Source organism: Callithrix jacchus, chromosome 12, assembly GCF_049354715.1.
Source record: "Callithrix jacchus isolate 240 chromosome 12, calJac240_pri, whole genome shotgun sequence".
NCBI lineage: Eukaryota > Metazoa > Chordata > Mammalia > Primates > Cebidae > Callithrix > Callithrix jacchus.
This window is the reverse complement of record NC_133513.1, coordinates 6526141-6547124: the sequence shown is the minus strand read 5'-3', so window position 1 is coordinate 6547124 and position 20984 is coordinate 6526141. Positions and strand designations below refer to the sequence as shown.

The following is a 20984-nucleotide window of genomic DNA, read 5'->3' as shown; positions in this document are numbered from 1 at the left end:
CTCAACCCTAACTTCTACCAAGGGCCAAGTCATAACAGTGCAGCAGCCTCAGCCCCTTCTGCCCTCTCCAAGCCCCTGGGCATAGAGGGCCCAGGCACCCACCTGCAGGCACAGGGATCATGACTCGCTTCTTCTGCTTGGCTTGTCCTGCTCCCCTGCAGACTATGCAGGGCGTTACGATGATGGAGCCGCGGCCACCACATCTCCTACACGTGGACCGCATCACAAAAGGGCCTGTGTTGATGGTTTCCTGATTAAAAACAAGAAAATTGATAAGTATGCAGGTAAACTGACAGGTGGTTCTGGGACCACAATGTACATAAGAAAAATGTCTCTTTAGGGCTTTTTTTTTTTTTTTGAGACAAGGTCTTACTTTGTCACCCAGGCTAGAGTGCAATGCCACGATCTTGGCTCACTGCAGCCTCCGTCTCCTGGGTTCAAGTGATTCTCCTGCCTCAGCCTCCCTAGTTGCTGGGATTATAGGCACCCACCACCATGCCCAGCTAAGTTTTATATTTTTAGTAGAGATGGGGTTTCGCCAATTTGGCCAATCTGGTTTTGAATGCCCGACCTGAGGTGATCCACCTGCCTGGGCCTCCCATGGTGGTGGGATTACAGGCTTGAGCCACTGCGCCCAGCCAAGGCTTGTTTTTTATGTGGATGTGCACTCAAACACACTGCCTAGGAGCACAGATGCAGGGCCTCAAACTCTTCATCTGATTTTCCACAACACAGCAGCTTCTGCACTCCAGATCATCAACTTGACCGAACAACAATGTAAAATGAGATACCGTCTCAATCCAGAAGTACCTGAAGACTCCTGGGAGCTAAGCAGAAAAGATTATTCCCCCTTGAATTACAAAAGCAATAATTAAAAAAATAAAGAAAAGTGACAGCTGGATGCAATCCCCGGCCCCGCCCCCAGTGCTGCTATGCTGTAGTTGCTGATGCTGTGATGCCTGGGAAGGACGAGCACAGGCCCATCTCCTTAGGGCATGGGGGAAAAGACAGCTGGGATGAGTTCACTAACTCCTTCCACTCCCAGTACCAGTGAACGCAAGAAGCTCTTTTCATAGTCAGTGGCGAGAGCCATGCAGTTGGGGATCTCGGGCAGCCCCTTACCATGCCGGAGCCACCGCAGTAATGGCAATGCTGCACCTTGGTGCCGGGCTCATTCCCCTTGCCATTGCAGCGCTCACAGGTGTCCATGATATTCACGGTGAACTCCTTGTTGACCCCCTTGGCAGCTTGATTGAATGTCAACTCCATGATGTACTAAAGAAACCAAGGGACGACCTGTCATCTTTTGTTTCCAACCACCAAAACAGATGCTCGGCACTAAAGGGAAAGGAGGGCGCCGGGCCACATTTCAGTCACTCTCTCACCACTGTGCTCACGTTCACTCTGCCAAACAAGCTTAGCTGGGACTCACTGAACCAATTCTGTCCTACTCTTTGGGATTTTTAAGAGATAATGTATTACTTATATGAAAACATACTTTTAATAACTGAAAATGTTCACAGATAATACTTGTACATGGCACTTAAAAACAGCCTGAATGATCCACAATTATCACTTAGATCATAAATACCTCCCCTCTCTCTTCCACTCTGACAGTTTCTTATAAAGATAATGAGAAAGATCAGCAGTGCCTACCCACCAGATGGCGCTCTCCTGGAATACCGCAGCAGCTTAGAGACTACACACACCCTCATAATGGGCTGAGGAAGCCTTAGGTGCTACCTGATTGTGTTAAGAATACCATCAGCATGGATGTACTCATTATTACCTATGCGATTTTTCAAATACAGAAATTATTTTCTACTACAATGGCAGCCTCCAGATCACTCCATTTAAGCTGCTTCACCTTTCTGAGAAACCAAAACTGATTAAAAAAATTTGTTTGACCCATACTTAGTCTAAAATCTGAATAATTCTTCAAACTGAGGATCTTACCTCCTGAGGCTGATCAAACACAGTCTGGAAATCTCCAAATGAAGAGGATGAGAACTCCCCGAAGATCTTCCTGAATAGCTCCTCAGGGTCCACAGTGGGGCCTCCCCTCCAGTAGCTCTGCTGGGAGCCGCTGGCCCCAGGATCGAAGCCCGCAGAGCCATAGGCATCATACTGCTTCCTCTTCACCTCATCACTCAAAACCTACAGTGAAAGGCAGAGCCACTGGGCATCCAGGTATACCAAGGTCAGGAATACAGACAAGACTTCACAGTAAATAACATTTACTAAGCAGTCCTATGTGTGAAGACATCCTATGAGGTTGGGGTGGGCCTGCGACTAGCCCCCAGAAGAGGGACGAGCTGAGCAAACTGAATGCTAACTGTGGGGTGTGAAGTGCTTCCAAGAGTCTCACGAACTCTCCTAGGGGTGGTGTGTGCTGGGGAAATGTTTGTGTTGATCCTCACTCGACCTCACAGGCACCCCAGATTCTTCAGATTCACACTTCACCTGTCTCCTCAGGAGACACTGCCTGGTAGAGAATTTATGCTTCTTACCCTTACCTTCATCTACAGGTCTTCTGGAAGCCAGAACAACCAGAGCAGCAGGTAGAAGGAACAGCAACCACAGCAGTGGTGCAATCTAGCTCACTGCAATCTCAACCTCCCAGGTTGAAGCAATCCTCCCACCTCAGCCTCCCGAGTAGCTGTCTAAAGGAGCATACCACCAAGCCTGGCACATTTTTAAACTTTTCGTAGAGATGGTCTTGCAGTGTTGCCCAGGCTGCTCTCAAACTCCCAACCTCAAGCGATCCTCCCACTTTGACCTCCCAAGGTGCTGGGATTACAGGCATGATGAGCCACTGGGCCTGGCCCTCAAAACTGTGTTTTTTGTTTTTGAGACGGAGTTTCGCTCTTATAGCCCAGGCTGGAGTGGGATGGCATGATCTCGGCTCACCTTCGCCTCTCAGGTTCAAGCAATTCTCCTGCCTCAACCTCCCAGGTAGCCGGGAATACAGGCATGCGCCACCACACCTGGCTAATTTTGTATTTTTAGTAGAGATGGAGTTTCTCCATGTTGGTCAGGCTGGTCTTGAACTTCTGACCTTAGGTGATCTACCTGACTCGGCCTCCCAAAGTGCTGGGATTACAGGTGTGAGCCACCTCGCCCAGCCTCATAAAACTGTTATAAGGACTAACTACCTCAGAAAGGGGGATTAGGGAGGGGCAGGAAAAAATGTAGTATTCACTTTGTATCTTTTTCACGTTTGTCTTACTTTTTTTTCTTAAATTAAAAAGACACTGCCCTAGGCTGAGTATGGTGGCACATGCCTGTAATCCCAGCACTTCAGGAGGCCAAAGCAGGTGGACTGCTTGAGTTCCGGAGATCAGGACCAGCATGGGCAACGTGGTGAAACCCCATCACTACGAAAAATACAAAAAAATTAGCCAAGTATGGTGGCGTCTACAGTTCTAGCTACTTGGGGGTTGAGGTGGGAGGACTGCTTGAGCATGGGAGGTTGAGGTTGAGGCTGCAGTGAGCCGTAATCACACCGTTGCACTCCAGCCCGGGCAACAAAGTGAGATCCTGTCTCAAAAAAAAAAAAAAAAAAAAAAGGCACTGTCCTTAAGGCCAAACAGAAAAAAGTATGCTTCCTCCAAAGGAAAAGACACTTCAACCTAGAATGGAGGGGTACTGAGAAAGTAGGTGGAGGACAGCTTGGTGCCTAGGGTAATTTTTAGGGCACCTAGTTAAGATGCAAACGAAGAAGGTTGGCAGAGGAGGAGGCAAGTAGGAGACCAAGACTTCCTGGTGGCTTTTATCTCCTGGTTCCAGCCCTTCCAGAGGAATTGCTGCTCTTAGGTTCTGAGGCTCTGTCCTCTTAATAACATCCCCCATCCCAGTCTGGTGCGGTGGCTCACACCTGTAATCATAGCACTCTGGGAAGCTGACACTGGTGGATCACGTGAGGTCAGGAACCTGGCCAACATGGTGAAACCCCTCTCTACTAAAAATACAAAAAATTAGCCGAAGATGGCGGGATGCACTTGTAGTCCTAGCTACTCAGGAGGCTGAGGCAGGAAAAATGCTTGAACCTGGGAGGTGGAAGTTGCAGTGAGCCGAGATCACACCACTGTACTCCAGCCTGGGCAACAGAGCGAGACTCCACCTCAAAAAAAAAAAAAAAAAAAAAAAGGAAAAAAAAATCTCCCTTGGAGACAAAGGTCAGCAAAATGGTGAATTAGAACTCTCCAAAACCCATCGCAGCAGAAACAGCAAATCAACTATCCATGTGGAAAAATACATTCACAAGAATAACACCTGCCTCATTAAAAACTGCCTCTGCTGGGTGCAGTGGGGAACCTGCAGTCCCAGCTACTCCGGAAGTTGAGGTTGAGGCAGGAAGACTGCTTGAGCCCAAGAGTTTGAGGCTGCAGTGAGCTGTGATCTTGCCACTACCCTCCAGCCTAGGTGACAGAGTGAGACATCAGCTTTTTTTTTTTTGAGACGGAGTTTCACTGTTGATACCCAGGCTGGAGTGCAATGGCACGATCTCGGCTTACCGCAACCTCCGCCTCCTAGGTTCAAGCAATTCTCCTGCCTCAGCCTCCTGAGTAGCTGGGACTACAGGTGCGCACCACCATGCCCAGCTAATTTTTTGTATTTTTAGTAGAGATGGGGTTTCACCATGTTGACCAGGATGGTCTCGCTCTCTGGACCTCCTGATCCACCTACCTCGGCCTCCCAAAGTGCTGGGATTACAGGCTTGAGCCACCACACCCAGCCGACATCAACGTTTTTTTTTTGATAGAGAGTCTGGGTCTTCTGCCCAGGCGGGAATGCAATGGTGCAATCTTTGGCTCACTGCAACCTCTACCTCCCAGATTTAAGCAATTGTCCTGCCTCAGCCTCCTGAGTAGCTGGGATTACAGGTGCCTGCCACCGTGCCTAACTAATTTTTGTATTTTTAGTAGAGATAGAGTTTCACCATGCTGGCCAAGCTGGTCTCAAACTCCTGACTTCAAGTGATATGCCCACCTCAGCCTCCCGAAGTGTTGGGATTACAGGCGTGAGCCAACATTCTTGGCCTGGAATCTCTCTCTCTCTTTTTTTTTTTTTTAAGAGGGAGTCTCGTTCTGTCATCCAGGCTGGAGTGCAGTGGTGCGACCTCAGCTCACTGCAACCTCTGCCTCCCAGGTTCAAGTAATTCTCCTGCCTTGGACTCCCAAGTAGCTAGGATGCAGTGAGCCACCACACCCAGCTCTGTTTGTTTTGTTTTTGAAATGGAGTCTTGCTCTGTCAACCACGCTGGAGTGCAGTGGCACAGTCTCGGCTCACTGCAACCTCCACCTTCTGGGCTCATGCAATTCCCCAGTCTCAGCCTCCCAAACAGCCGGGACTACAGGTGCATGTCACCATGCCCAGCTAGTGTTTTTTGTATTTTTAGTAGAGATGGGGGTTTCACCATGTTAGCCAGATGGTCTTCATCTCCTGACCACGTGATCCACCCGCCTCGGCCTTCTAGAAGTGCTAGGATTATAGGTGTGAGCCACCATGTGTGGCCTTTTTTTTTTTTTTTTAAGCCAGTCAAGTTTAGCAGTGGGGGGTTGTATACCAACTTTAGTGACACTAACGTTAATAAGTTCTGATAACCCACTACCATTGGACCAGACTATTTTTTTTTTATTTTAACAAGATGACTTGGTACAGAGACATAGCCTTCACACTGGACTGTGTGACACACCAGGCTATACCAGGGCAGCAATGCAAACTTTGATTCATACATGTAGCTGAACAGCAGTGACTGCATGCATGTAAGTCATATTACCTCATAGGCTTCTGCCAGCTGAGAGAACTTCTCCTTGGCTTTGGGATCATCCTTATTTGTGTCAGGGTGATACTTCTTGGCAAGCTAAGGGAAAAACATAATAAACTGCTTCATATGTAAGATGATTATAACAGAACTCCAAATACCAATCATAATTATGTTTCCTTTATAAAAGTTCTCTCTCTGCCGGGTACAGTGGCTCACGCCTGTAATCCCAGCACTTTGAGAGGCCAAGGCAGACAGATCACTTAAGCTTAGGAGTTCAAGACCAGCCTGGGCAACATAGTGAAACCCCTGCCCACCAAAAATACAAAAAATTAGCCGAGCATGGTGGCGCATGCCTGTGGTCCCAGCAACTCAGGAGGATGAGGCATGAGAATCACTTGAACCTGAGAGGTGGAGGTTGCAATGAGCAGAGATCGAGCCACTGCACTCCAGCACAGGTGGTGAAGTGAGACTCTGTCCCTGCCAAAAATAATAATAATGATCTGTTTTAATGTCTCAATCTGTTAACTTGAGGGCAGGAACTGATTCTGACATATCTCTTTGCCCTTAGCATCCAGTATGGCTTAGAACAGGTAAATAAACAAAAAAGAGAAACAATTTTTTAAAAAGGGCACCAGACACAGTGGCTCATGCCTGTAATCCCAGCACTTTGGGATCCCAAGCTGGGTGGATCACCAGAGGTCAGGAGTTGGAGACCAGCCTGGCCAACATGGTGAAACCCCATCTCTACCAAAAATACAAAAATTAGCCAGGCATGGTGGTGCGCACCTATAATCACAGGTTATAATCACTGGGGTGGCTGATGCAGGAGAATCGCTTGAGCCTAGGAGGCAGACAGAGGTTGCTGTGAGCCAAGATTGCACCACTGCACTCCAGCCTGAGCAGCAGAGTGAGACTCTGCCTCAAAGAAGAAAAAGTTTTAAAAAAGGGAAGAAAATAACTGAATAAATAGATGTCTCTGTTGTTTCAATTATTTTTGTAAGTACATAAAATACAGTGATTGCTACAGCTTTACCTGATCTTTTTACTTCCACACCTAAAAACTTGAATGGTTCCCTAAATTCAGAATTTCTCTTAAATTAAGTCTCTAGGACTTGCTAAGGGCCTCACACCAATTGTCATGGGAGTTCAGTCCAGCCTCCATCTTTTCAAACTTCTCCCACTCTTCAGGCACCTGACTCTTGAGCTCAGGAAGAGACAAGCCATTCGCTAGTCACATGCCAGCATCTCTGTTTCCTGTCCCCAAGCCTCTGTTCAATCCATTACAACCCAATTAAAATTGGGCAATGGATCCAAATACACATTTCTCCAAAGACATACAAATGGCTAACATGCCCAAGAAAAGATGTTCAACATCATGAGTCACCAGGGAAAAAGCAAATTGAAACGGTAATGAGATAGCATTTCACATTCACTAGGTTAGTAATTAAAAAGACAGATAATAATAACAAGTGTTCACTGCGATGTGGAGAAATAACGGCCCTCATATGCTGCTGGTGGGAATGTAAACGGTGTAGCTGCTTTGAAAAAGGCTGGCAGCTTCTCAATAAAGATCCAGTTACCGCCAGGTGCGGTGGCTCACTCCTGTATTCCCAACACTTTGGGAGACCAAGGCGGGTGGATCAAGAGGTCAAGAGATTGAGACCATCCTGGCCAACATGGTGAAACCCCGTCTCTACTAAATATACAACAATTAGCCAGGCGTGGTGGCTCGTGCCTATAGTCCCAGCTACTCAGGAGGCTCAGGAAGGAGAGTCGTTTGAACCCAGGACACGGAGGTTGCAGCAAGCTGAGGTTGTGCCACTGCACTCCAGCCTGGTGACAGAATGAGACTGTCTCAAAATAAAAAAAAAAAGATCCAGTTACCATATGACTGTACTCCTAAATATCCAAGAGAAATGAAAAAACATCTACAGAAAAACTTACATATGAATGTGTATATAGCAGCTCTGTTCATGAGAGCAAAAAGTGGAAAATATCCAATTGTCCAACGAATAAACAAAATGTGATCAATCCATGCCACAGAATATTATCTGACCACGAAAAGGGATAAAGTATTGACACAAGCTACAACACAGATGAACCCTGAAAGTACGATGCGAATGAGAGAAGCCAGACACAAAAGGACACATATTGTATGATTCCCTGTATTTGAGTAGCCAGAATCGGCAAATCTAAAGAGACAGGATGCAGGTGAGTAGCTGCCAAGGACCAGGGAGAGAAAAAATGGAAGGTGAGTGCCAATGAGTACAGGGTTTCCTTCTGAGGTGAGGAAAATGTTCTAAAGTTGATTGGAGTGACAGCTGCACAACTCCAGTCAAGTGTGCACTTACAAAGAGCTCTCAATCCTACACTGGCGTCTCCAACACTGATTTTATTTTATTGGCCAGAGCAAACCAAGAGTCTGGGAACTGTGGTTTAGACATCTCACATATAACTTTACTCAGCTACCCTAACTACGCTAATATACCCTGGGATACGACAATGGGAATTTCACGTTTTCCAGGTTAAGAAAGGAAGTAATTCTAAACCTATAAACTTTTATCCGAATGCAAAGAATGACTACCTAAAACTTAGACCATCGTACCTACTGATTCAGAAGGTACAGATCAAATTTAATTATGAAAACAGCTCTGGAAAAAAAACTTCTTAAAATCTCTGGTTTATGATACTGAGAGACCAGACTAAAAAAATACAATAAAATAAAATATCTGGTTTGGACTTGCCTCTTTGTTCTGAAGCATTAGCCTCTACGGCATTGTGCACCGAAAAACGCAGTCTAGCAAAGTCCATCCTTATCACACCGTTCTATACTCTCAGCTCATGAGATCCATCCATGGGGGCACATACCTTACACTAACCAGGATCAGATGGGGTCAACAACATGCCTTCTATAATTTGGTCACCAAAATCTGACTTCCATACAGACCTGGTAATAGGCTTTCTTGATATCTTTCTGGCTGGCATTTCGAGGCACTCCTAATATCTGGTAATAATCTTCTTTGGCCAAAGGGGCACTCGTGTGGAAGAAGGCAGTACAAACGAAAGGGTAATGTTTTGTTCCTAAAAAGAAAAAAAAGAAAGAAAATCACTCTGGGGATGTTCTCAACAAAAGAAAACTGAGTACATGACCCACCCGGCTATATCTGTGAAGGAACAAACAAACTGACAGGGTTTGGCTGTGTCCCCACCCAGATCTCATCTTGAATTATAGTTCCCATAATCCTTACGTGTAATGGGAGGGACTTGAGAGGAGGCAACTGAATCACGGGGGCAGTTACCTCCATGCTGTTCTCCTGATAGTAAGTTCTGATGGTTTTGTTAGTTTGTTTGTCTTTTGAGACAGTCTCCTTCTGTGGCCAGGTTGGAGTAGAGTGGCGGTGATCTCAGCTCACAATCTCCGCCTCTGGGGTTCAAGCAATTCTCCTGCCTTAGCCTCCTGAGTAGCTGGGATTATAGGCACCCGCCACCAAGCCTGGCTAATTTTTGTATTTTTAGTAGAGACAGGATTTCACCATGTTGGCCAGAATGGATATCTTGACCTTGTGATCTGCCTGCCTCGGCCTCCCAAGGTGCTGGGGATTACAGGTATAAACCATGGTGCCCAGCCGAGATCTGATGGTTTTATAAGGGGCTTTTCACTCTTTTGCTCATTCTTCCTGCTGCCATGTTAAGAAGGACATGTTTGCTTCCCCTTCCACCGCGATTGTAAGTTTCCTGAGGCCTCCCCAGTCACACTGAACTGCAAGTCAATTAAACCTCTTTCCTTTGAAAATTACCCAGTCTTAGGTACGTCTTATTAGCTGTGTGAGAACAGACTAATACACAGGCTACAGCTTTAGGGCTGTTCCCCTCCAAGCCCACTGCAGACCAAACTCACTGTACTTCAATAATGGCTAAGGCCACAGTATTCCATTAATATTAAACAATGTCAGAGTACTGGATGAGGCTGATTCTCCTGGGTTATACCACTGGTGTGGTCTCAGTACACCACTAGAGGAATAATACTCCTGACTGGGAGAAGATTAATAAGGGATTCAGCTCCCCCTCTTATGCCACAAGAGCACTTACTATATGCTAGGTATTTTCATATTCTTCTGTCGCACTTAATGCTTAACAACTCCCCATAATCTTTCCTCTACCTTGCAGCCTTGGGTATCTACTTAAGGAACAGTCCTCAGACTGTGGTCCCTGGACCAGCACCATCATTAGACTAATGAAAATACAGATATTCAGGCCCTACTCCAGACATTAACCAGAAACTCAGGAGGTCTCCACCCATTAGATGCCAGTAGGAACTCCTTCTATGATCCCAGGCACTGCTAAATGTCTCCTGGGAAGTAAAACTGTCCCCTGTTGAGAACCACTGACAACCCAATTTCAGAAGGTGGGGAAGAACGTCTAGGCATCTGCTGTTAAGCTGCAGAAACTGGCTGGACTGCCCAGGGAAGCACTGGCCATTTTCAGTGGAAAACAAGTGGCAGTTTCTACCTAGGATTACTTTGTACTTTGGATCTGGATTTGCAGCACCTATTTTTTACAGCAAGACACTAACTGCTTAAGAAATAAGGATGTTTTACTTTACCTACTTAACAGAGAGGAAGAGTGTTTTTTGTTGTTTGGTTTTTATTTTTATTTTTTGAGACAGAGTTTCACTCTTGTTGCCCAGGCTGGAGTGCAATGGCACGATCTCGGCTCACCGCATCCTCTGCCTCCGAGTTCAAACTATTCTCCTGCCTCAGGCTCCAGAGTAGCTGGGATTACAGGCATGTGCCACCACACCCAGCTAATTTTGTATTTTTAGCAGAGATGGGGTTTCTCCACCACACCCATGCTTGTTGTTGTCTTTTTTTTCTTGAGACAGAGTTTCACTCATGTTGCCTAGACTAGAGTGCAATGGTGTGATCGTGGCTCACGGCAACCTCCGCCTCCCAGATTCAAATGATTCTCCTGCCTCAGCCTCCCAAGTAGCTAGGACTACAGGCATGCACCACCAGGCCCAGCTAATTTTGTATTTTTAGTAGAGACGGGGTTTCACCACATTGGTCATGCTGATCTCAAACTCCTGACCTCAAGTGACTCACACACCTTGACCTCCAAAGTGCTGGAATTACAGGCGTGAACCACCCACATCCGGCCTGGAAGAGCGTTTTAAGAGGTGCAATCTCTTCAAAAAATAAATAAGCCCAGGCACAGTGGCTCTCACCTGCAATCCCAGCACTTTGGGAAGCTGAGGCATGAGGATAGCTTGAGCCCAGGAGTTCAAGACCAGCCTGTGTAACACAGAGAGACCCTGTCTCTATTAAAAGTAAATAAATAAATGAATCAAACACTTGAACTTACATGGCATATTAGATACATTTGTAAATAAACTTGTGACATGGAAAAAAAAGAGAAAGAAATAGGCTCAAGAGGAGCTTGAATCCATACAGATATATGCCCGTAACTAAACTAGACTGTGTATGTGGTGGCAGTGGTGGTAAGAGATGATGATAATCAACGCGGCCCAGGAATAAGAATGGCCTTAGAGCTATGCGAAGGAGACTGGATCTTATCCTAAGAGCAATAGGGAGCCACTGTTAGTATGAAACCAAGAACTGATTGGGATTGCATGAGAAACAACTCTGAAAGGAAGCCTGGGAGACTACTCGAAGTTAATGAGCACAAAACAACCACAGATGTTGAGCACATCCAAGGCGGTCAGGTGAAGCACAATCAGACAGGAGAGTGAGTGGGAATGGTCAGAATACTTAAAATCAGAAACAGGAAATAAATCCCTGTGTTTGGCATACCCACTACCCTCAGGATATAAAAAGCAGACTGGAAGTAGTAGGGGTCAGGAGACCACTACTGTGTTTCTTCAGTCAGACTTGAGAAGACACTAGAGCTGGCTTATTATTGAATCTGTACTTAACCCACTTTTGACTTGGGAGCGAGGGATTGCCCTGACCCAACTGAGCCTCTCTCAGCACTCCTTCCAATGCCAGAAGGCTGACGCTGGTAGTAAGTGGCCTGTGGCAGCTGTGGCTTCAACATTCTGGGCAGAGAACATGGACTGGAATTAATAGAGATAGTAACGAACAAAACTGCATGTGGATAAAGACAAACCATGTTTAATTACAGGAATAATGACTTCAGCCCAGGCTGAAGTGCAGTGGCATGATCTTGGCTCACTGCAACTTCTGCCTCCCAGGTTCAAGCGATTCTTATGCCTCAGCCTCCAAAGTAGCCAGCACTACAGGCATGAATCACCACACCTGGCTAATTTTTTTTATTTTTAGTAGGGAAGGGGATTCAGCATGTTGGCCAGGCTGGTCTTAAACTTCTGACCTCAAGAGATCTGCCAGCCTCATTCTCCCAAAGTGCTGGGATTACAGGCGTAAGCCACCGTCCCAGTCTGATGACTTCTGACATTATCCAAAGGTCATCAATGATTAAGAATAATTAGAGTTCATTTAACAATTTATTTTACCAGATATAACCAGTAAATGTAGAGCAACCCAGAATAGAATAAGCCTCCAAGTCGTTCCAAGAATGGCCAACTCACTGTCCAACAATTGCTTTCGTTTCTTTTTTTGGGGGGGAGTTTCGCTTTTGTTGCCCAGGCTGGAGTGCAATGGCATGATCTTGGCTAACTGCAACCTCCACCTCCCGGATTCAAGAGATTCTCCTGCCTCAGCCTTCCAAATAGCTGGGATTACAGGAACCTGCCACCATGCCTGGCCAATTTTTTGTGTTTTTAGTGGAGACGGGGTTTGGCTATGTTGGCCAAGCTGGTCTTGAACTCCTGACCTCAGGTGGTCCACCCACCTTGGCCTCCCAAAGTGCTGGGATTATAGGCGTGAGCCACGGTGCCTAGCCACCAACTGCTTTCTGCTGGGAAGAGAAGTCAGATGTAAAGTGTTGTTACATCATCTAAGTGTACTACTAGATTTGAGACAAGATTATAGACTACTGTTTGGAAGCTGAGTTGACGTCCTTTTTAAATTTGGGGTTTTATTTAGAGACAGGGGTCCCATTATGCTGCCTAGGCCAAACTCAAATTCCTGGACTCCAAAAATCCTCCCACTTCCACTTCCTGGGTAGCGAGGACCACAGAGGCTCGCTATGACATGGCTTCTTGGTTAATGACTTTATTTATTGATTAATTTTTGGCAGAGAAAGAGTCATACTCTGTCTCCCAGGCTGGAGTGCAGTGGCATCATTATGGCTCACTGCACCCTCAACCTCCTTGGCTCAAGTGATCCTCCCACCCCAGCCTGCGAAGAAGCTGGGAGTACAGGCAGGTGCCACCACAATCGGCTTGCTTGCTTATTTCTTTATTTTCTCTCTTTCTCTCTTGCTTTCTTCCTAGAGACGCTGTTTCGCTCAATTCACTGCAACCTCCACCTCCCGGGTCTCAGTGATTCTCCTGCCTCAGCTTCCCGAGTAGCTGGGATTACAGGCATGCGCCACCACGCCTGGCTAATTTTATACTTTTAGTAGAGACGGGGTTTCTCCATGTTGGTCAGGCTCATCTTGAACTCCCAACCTCAGGTGATCCATCCACCTCCACCTCCCAAAGTGCTGGGATTACAGGCGTGAGCCACCTTGCCCAGCCCCAGCCAATTTTTAAAAATCTTTTTGTAGGCCAGTCATGGTGGCTCATGCCTGTAATCCCAGCACTTTGGGAGGCCGAGGCGGGCAGATCACAAGGTCAAGAGATTAAGGCCATCTTGGCCAACATGGTGAAACCCCATCTGTACTAAAAATATAAAAATAAGCTGGTAGTGGTGTCACGCACCTGTAGTCCAGCTACTTGGGAGGCTGAAGCAGGAGAATGGCTTGAACCTGGGAGGCGGGGGTTGAGGTAAGCCAAGATTGTGTCACTGCACTCCAGCTTGGCAACAGAGCGAGACTCCATCTGAAAAAAAAAAAAATAATATTTTTGTAGAGATGGGATCTCCCTATGTTGCTCAGGCTGGTCTCAAACTCCCGGGCTCATGTGATCCTCCTGCCTTAGTGCCAGCAAAGTGCTGGGATTACAGGCATGAGCCACCCAGCCCGACCACTTGATGACTCTAGATGTGAAAACAGAATGCACCCTGAAAGATGTCACCTCTCATCTGTGTACACAACACAACCTGATACAAAATTTGCCCGTGGCATGTGGTGGTAGGTGCCTGTAATCTCAAATACTCGGGAGGCTGAGTCAGAAAACTGCTTGAACCCAGGAGGTGGAGGTTGCAGCCAAGACAGGCACTGCACTCCAGCCTGGGCAAAAGAGTGAGACTTTGTCTCAAAAAAAATAAATAAAAATAAAACAACAAAAAAAATTGCCCATGGCAGGCTATGAGCTCACTTGGGGAACAAGACATCTAACCACAGTTCCTTAGTATCAGCCTCACACAAAGCTTTGTATTTAGTCCCTGCCTCTCTGTCTTTCACGTACACAATAATAGAAAAATTTCCCAAATCTGTGCAGCTGGAACATGAACAAATTTGGCTTAATAAAACAGGTCACCTAAGGAATTAATATTTGAACCAAAAAGATGCAGCCAATTTCTATTTATAACAACCTTGGGTCAGGGGCAGTGGCTCACACCTGTAATCCCGGCTCTTTGGGAGACCAAGGCAGGCAGATCACAAGGTCAGGAGATTGAGACCATTCTGGCCAACATGGTGAAACCTCATCTCTACTAAAATACAAAAAATTAGACAGGCGTGGTGGTGTGTGCCTGTAGTCCCAGCTACTCAGGAGGCTGAGGCAGGGGAATGGCTTCAACCCAGGAGGCAGAGGTTACAGTGAGCTGAGATTACACCATTGTACTTCAGCCTGATAACAGAGCAAGGCTCTGTCTCAAAAAAACAAAACAAACAAAACAAAACAAAACAAATGGCCACTTTGGATCATGTTGAAAAATCTAGCCTGGTGCAGTGGCTCACGCCTATAATCCCAGCACTTTGGGAGGCCAAGATGAAAGGGTTGTTTGAAGCCAGGAGTTTGAAACCAGCCTGGGCAACACAATAAGACCAGGGCTCTACAAAATAAAAAATACATAAATGTATGTATTTAAGAAAAAAATAAAAGAAACAAAAAAATCCATCATGACATCTCTCCAAATAATTGAAATGGAACGCAGAAAGAATATTGAACAGAGGACTGCTCCTTCCATGAGGTACATAGATGCAGGAATAGAATTTAAAAATTTATTCTCGGGGCACGCGCTGTGTAATCCCAGCATCCGGAAGGCCCAGGTGGGCAGATCACTTGAAGCCAGGAGTTCAAGACCAGCCTGGCCAACATGGTGAAACCCTGTCTCTACCAAAAATGTAAAAGTTGGCTGGGCACGGTGGCTCACGGCTATAATCCCAGGTCTTTGAGAGGCAGAGGTGGGCGGATCACCTGAGATCAGGAGTTCCAGACCAGCAGGGCCAACATGGTAAAACCCTGTCTCTACTAAAAATACAAAAATCAGCTGGGCATGGTCATTGGCACATGTAATCCCAGCTACTCAGGAGGCTGAGGTAAGAGAATTGTTTGAACTTGGGATGCAGAGGTTGCAGTGAGCTGAGATCACACTACTGCACTCTAGTCTGGGTAACAGAGCAAGACTCCATCTCAAAAAAAGAAAAAGCAAGAAATAAAAAGCTAGTCTGGTATGGCGGCACACACCTGTAATCCCAGCTACTTGAGAGGCTAAAGCAAGAGAATCGCTTGAACCCAGCAGGCAGAGGTTGCAGTGAACCAGGATTACACCACTGTACTTCGGCCTGGGTGACAGAGAAAGAGTCCATCCCCACCGCAAAAAAATTATTCTCTTGGCCAGGCGCAGTGGCTGACACCTGCAATCCCAGTCCTTTGGGAGGCTGAGGCAAGCGAATCACTTGAGCTCAGCCTGGGTAACATGGCAAAACCTCAACTACAAAAAACACGAAAAACTAGCCAGGTGTGGTGGTACATGCCTGTAGTCCCAGCTACTCAGGAGGTGGAGAATGGAGGATCGATGAAGCCTGGGAGGTCAAGGCTGCAGTGAGTAGTCATTGTGCCACTGCACTCTAGTCTGGGCAACAGGAGGAGATCCTGTCTTAAAAAATAAATAAATAATCATTATCTTTTTTTTTCCTTTTGAGACAGAATCTCACTCTATCGCCAGACTGGAGTGCAGTGGCGCGATCCCAGCTCACTGCAACTTCCATTTTCTGGTTTCGAGCAATTCTCCTGCCTCAGCCTCCTGAGTAGCTGGGACTACAGGCACACACCACCATGCCCGGCAAATTTTTTGTATTTTTAGTAGAGATGGAGTTTCACCATGTTGGCCGGGATGGTCTCCATCTCTTGACCTTGTGATCTGCCTGTCTCGGCCTCCCAAAGTGCTGCGATTACAGGCGTGAGCCACCGCGCCCGGCCATAATCATTCTCTTTATCAAACACACATCCAATCTCTTTGCTCTCTGTCGTCTCCTCAGTGCCCACAATGGTGGGTGGTATAAAATAGGCCTCAATTAATTCCCGTAAATGAATGAATTTTCAAAGAGAGGCTCAAAGCTATTAAATAATACACCCAGGCCACACACACTGGCGAAGTTCACCCCTCAAGCCCAAGTTATTTTCTTTACATTGCATGAAACAACCACAATTACTGATACTTTATTGTCTACTATGTAAGTATTACAAAACTGGATTGCAATAGAAAATTATCTGGTATTAATTATCCAGTCAGGGCCCTTTAATTAATCTTTATAAATTTATGGATAGCTTAAATATCATTTGGACAAATCCTAGAGAACACAAAACGACTAGCACAATTCAGGCACATACAACATACAGCACAAAACACACAGCATAAAAAAACATGGCTGCCAGGCGTGGTGGCTCATGCCTGTAAATCCCAGCACTTTGGGAGGCCGAGGTGGGTGGATCACCTGAGGTTAGGAGTTTGAGACCAGCCTGGCCAACATGCCGAAACTCCATCTCTATTAAAGATACAAAAATTGGCAGGGCATAGTGGTGGACACCTGTAATCCCAGCTACTGGGGAGGCTGAGGCAGGAGAATCGCTTCAACCCGGGAGGCGGAGGTTGCATTGAGCAGAAATCAAGTCACCACACTGCAGCCTGGGTGACAGAACAAGACTCCACCTCAAAAAAAAAAAAAAAAAAAAAAGAAAAGAAAAGAAAAAGAAAGTAAAACACCAATAAGCACTTCAAGGAATGTATAATTTGGTATCATGTCAGGCAAGGAAGGCGGCAAGTTTCAAATCAAGGCTCCACTTCTTTGTGACATTTATAAATGGTTTAACATCTAAGCCTCAGTATCTTTATCAAATGGAATAACAGTGCCTATCACATGGAAATGTGATATAAGGGGAAAACCATGCCTGACCAACAGTAAGTGCTCAATAAATGTCTGTGTTGTTATTACAATTACCAACTTAAGGACTTGTAAAACATATTAACTGTGCCTTTCAATTGGCACCATGTGGTAGAAAGGGCCTAAGTTATGACCTGACAGCTCTGGGTTTGAGACAACTCCTAGTCTAACCTAATGACCTTGGGCTTGGGCTGGTCGATTCCTCTGGTGAATCTTTAAAATGGGGATGAAGACAGGCATCTCGCAGGGTTGTTGTAAGAAAGTACCTAGTCCTTCCCGAAGGGCAGTTACCTCTTGCCTTCCGCTAAGGGCTAGAAGGTAGAGAGATGGGAAAGGAAGAGCAGTGGCCTCCAGAAATGTTGACAGAGAGGTGAAGGTTCACGATCTACGGGGTGTTTCATCACTGCCGCCGTGGGCTCCACGCTTCTCTCCCTCCCTAGACGGCTGAGTAGCCTCTAGGGCCTCTCCGCCTCCTGCCTGCCTGACTCTCCCGCAATTCCGCATCGGGGTCGGAAGACACCCTCCACCCCGCTACCCCCGCAGAGGTAGTCGCAGCGAGAAGACTCGCTCCTTTGTAGGCCTGAAACCGCCACTCGGGCGCTAGAACCTGCCCTCACCTGTGAGGTTGACACAAGGTCTCAATGTCAGCAGCGTTCGGGGGCCACAAGCGATCAGGGTAGACGGGAAGGCGGGGATGCCCAGCTTGCGGCTCAGCGATGCCCCTATCACGCCCTCCCTGGGCGACCGGGCCCCTCTCCCCGCTGCAGCCGGCAGCCGGGGGGTCCCCACAGCCACCAGCAACCAGCGTGTGGAGCACCGCGCCGCCATCTTGGCCCAGGGACACTGCGCCTGCGCCGCCCGGCTCTAGGGCCCTCGCAGGAACGGCGGGCGCGCGTAGAGGCGCTAGCGTTGCGCACGCGCAGACGCACGTAATGCGTCTTCCTGGTAGCCATCGCCGAAACCGGGTTTCCTCTGAATAGTGTTGTTAGGTAGAATTGCCCTGCATAATCTCGTTGTTTCGTGATAGACGACCAATGAGTGCACGGTATCTGTATAAGGACGTGGTTGAATGTAGCCGAACGTAATCGGTCCGAGGGTACCGGGGTGTGTGTGGGGAGGGGGGCGAGACTACAAGTCCCGGCATGCAACGCGGCGCTCTGTAGTGCCGCTCCCAGCATGCCGTGCTTGGTTCCCTCCTGCTGACCCTGAGACTTACAGTGAATTGCGTGCGTTTTACTCCTGCTGTCTCCGCGAGCTTATGGTAAATCTTCGCTGTCATCCCCAAAGCCCGGCCGCAGTCTCACTTTCTCTTACTCTGATTCCCCACCATCCTTCTCTAACAAGACTCAACTCCCTTCTTAAGCATGTTAGTCTTCTCCAAACCTGCAGTGAACTTGGTGGTTCAGAATGAGAGCGTTGCTGCCTAAAAACTTAGTGAAACTTGTGAGCACCTAATGTGTGTCATGCATGTTCTGGAATATCCGGGATACAGTGATGCATGACACACCATCCCTGCTGTGGAGGAGCAGACAATGACTCGAGAGGGGCTCCTTAGCAGCTATGTTAAATGCTACCCAAGAAAGCCATGCAAGGCGAAGGTGTCATTTACCCAGGCTGCTGGAGTGCAATGGCGCGATCTCGGCTCGGCTCACCGCAACCTCCGCCTCCTGGGTTCAGGCAATTCGCCTGCCTCAGCTTCCTGAGTAGCTGGGATTACAGGCACGCGCCACCGTGCCCAGCTAATTTTTTGTATTTTTAGTAGAGACGGGGTTTCACCGTGTTGACCAATACGGTCTCGATCTGTTGACCTCGTGATCCACCCGCCTCGGCCTCCCAAGTCATTCCCTTTCTAAAAAGGGAGAGAGGAAGTTTGGAATGTCAGGGCTTCTGAGAGGTAAGATTCAAATTGGACTTTGACGAAAAGTGCGTCAGGTAGGAGTGGAGTATTCCGAGTAGCCAGAACTTCAGAAGCAAATGTCTAAGATAGGAAACGTTTGCCTTCTTTGCTTAAGCCCTAAATATAAGAGTATGTGATAAGATGAAGCTACAAAGGGAGACCTGACCTGGTTAGTCTTGCAAAGGAGTTTCAGTTTTTACACTGTCACCATCAGCACCACCTCAAACAATAGCAAGAGAACCTGAGGATTCTTAGTTGGGTTTAAAACAATATGTACTAATCAGTCTTCATCCCCGCCCAAAGCCTGAGAATCAGGGCTACTTCCCTGTCCCCCTACTCCCAGCATTGTACATCAGATTTTTGTGTACGTGGATGTTAATTTGGGTCGATAACCATAGCTTTCGCCAGTCTCTCCACGGGCATTAAGACTCAAACAAGACTAAAAACCACCACCAGGCCAGGTGCGGTGGCTCACGCCTATAATCCCAGCACTTTGGGAGGCCGAGGCGGGTGGATCACGAGGTCAAGAGATCGAGGCCATCCTGGTCAACAAGGTGAAACCCCATCTCTACTAAAAATACAAAAATTAGCTGAGCATGGTGGTGCGCGCCTGTAGTCCCAACTACTTGGGAGGCTGAGGCAGGAGAATTGCTTGAACCCAGGAGGCGGAGGTTGTGGTGAGCTGAGATCTTGCCATTGCACTCCAGCCTGGGTAACAAGAGCGAAACTCCGTTTAAAAACAAAAACAAAACGACCACCAGTCCTTTGAAGAACAGTGACCAAGCTATTGTAGATTATGAGTAATAACTGAAGAGAGTTTGGGCTACGGAATGGAGAGGACAAACGAACAAGGGTGTTGAGAGGTGAGCAAAAGAGTTCCTTTAATACATTCAGCAAATACTTAAATGACCAGCATAGTGATTAAAAATATGGGTTCTGTGGGCAGGTGCAGTGGCTTACACATGTAATTCTGGCATTTTGGGAGGCTGAGGCAGGCAGATCACCTGAGGTCAGGGGTTTGAGAGTAGCCTAGCCAACATGGTAAAATCCCGTTTCTACTAAAAATAAAAAAATTAGCCGGGCATCATGGTGGGCGCCTATCATACCAGCTACTCGGGAGGCTGAAGGAGGAGAATCGCTTGAACCCAGGAGGCGGACATTGCAGTGAGCCAAGATTGCACCACTGCACTCCCCCCAGGGAGACAGAGTAAGACTGCATCTCAAAAAAAAAAGAGTATGGATACTGTGCTAGGTGTGGTGGCTCATGCCTGAAATCTCTGTACCTTGGGAGGCCAAGGCTGGAGGATCATTTGGGCCAAGGAGTTCAAGACCAGCCTTGGCAACATAGCAAAACCTCATCTCTACAAAAAAAAATTTTTTTTTACTTGGCTGGGCATGGTGGGGCAGTGGTCCCAGGTATTTGGGAGGCTGAGGTGGGATGATCACTTGAGTCCAGGAGTTTAAGGCTACAGTGAGCTATGATAGCACCACTGTATTCCGGCCTAAGCAACAGAGCAAGACACTTGTCTCAAAAAAAAAAAAAAAAAAAGAGTATAGCTCTGGAGTTGACTTCCTGGGATTGAATCCCAGTTGTGCCACTTACCAGCTGTGTGTCCCTGGGCAACTTACTTCACCTCTCTGTCCCCTTATTTCCTTTTCTCTAGAATAGGGACATAGGCCGGGCATGGTGGCTCAAAACTGTAATCCTAGCACTTTGAGAGACTGAGGTGGGAGGATCGCTTGAGCCTGGGAGGTGGAGGCTGCAATGGGCCATGATTATGCCACTGTACTTCAGCCTGAGTGACAAATGAAGACCATATCTCTAAATAAATAAATGAGGACTTAATAGTAATGACCTTGGCCAGGCGCAGTGGCTCACGCCTGTAATCCCAGCACTTTGGGAGGCAGATTACCTTTGGTCAGGAGTTCACGACCAACATAGCCAAC

General features: G+C 47.1%; 1 protein-coding gene across 3 annotated transcripts in view; it reads right to left on the bottom strand.

Annotated features, from left to right (window-relative positions):
- DNAJA3 (DnaJ heat shock protein family (Hsp40) member A3) overlaps positions 1–17987 on the bottom strand; it is a 29746-nt gene extending 11759 nt beyond the window's left edge. For 2 of the 3 annotated variants that reach the window (XM_009009073.5, XM_002755850.7), the window contains exons 1-6: positions 17758–17987; positions 8718–8851; positions 5783–5866; positions 1957–2157; positions 1123–1275; positions 103–250 (exon numbers count right to left, since the gene is read on the bottom strand). In XM_009009073.5, coding sequence (XP_009007321.1) covers positions 103–250; positions 1123–1275; positions 1957–2157; positions 5783–5866; positions 8718–8851; positions 17758–17968 — 931 coding nt within the window. In that variant the 5' untranslated portion in view covers positions 17969–17987. The remainder of the gene's footprint in view (positions 1–102; positions 251–1122; positions 1276–1956; positions 2158–5782; positions 5867–8717; positions 8852–17757) is intronic. The other variant, XM_078344545.1, reaches the window with a different exon arrangement.
- Between the last annotated feature and the right edge of the window lie 2997 nt (positions 17988–20984).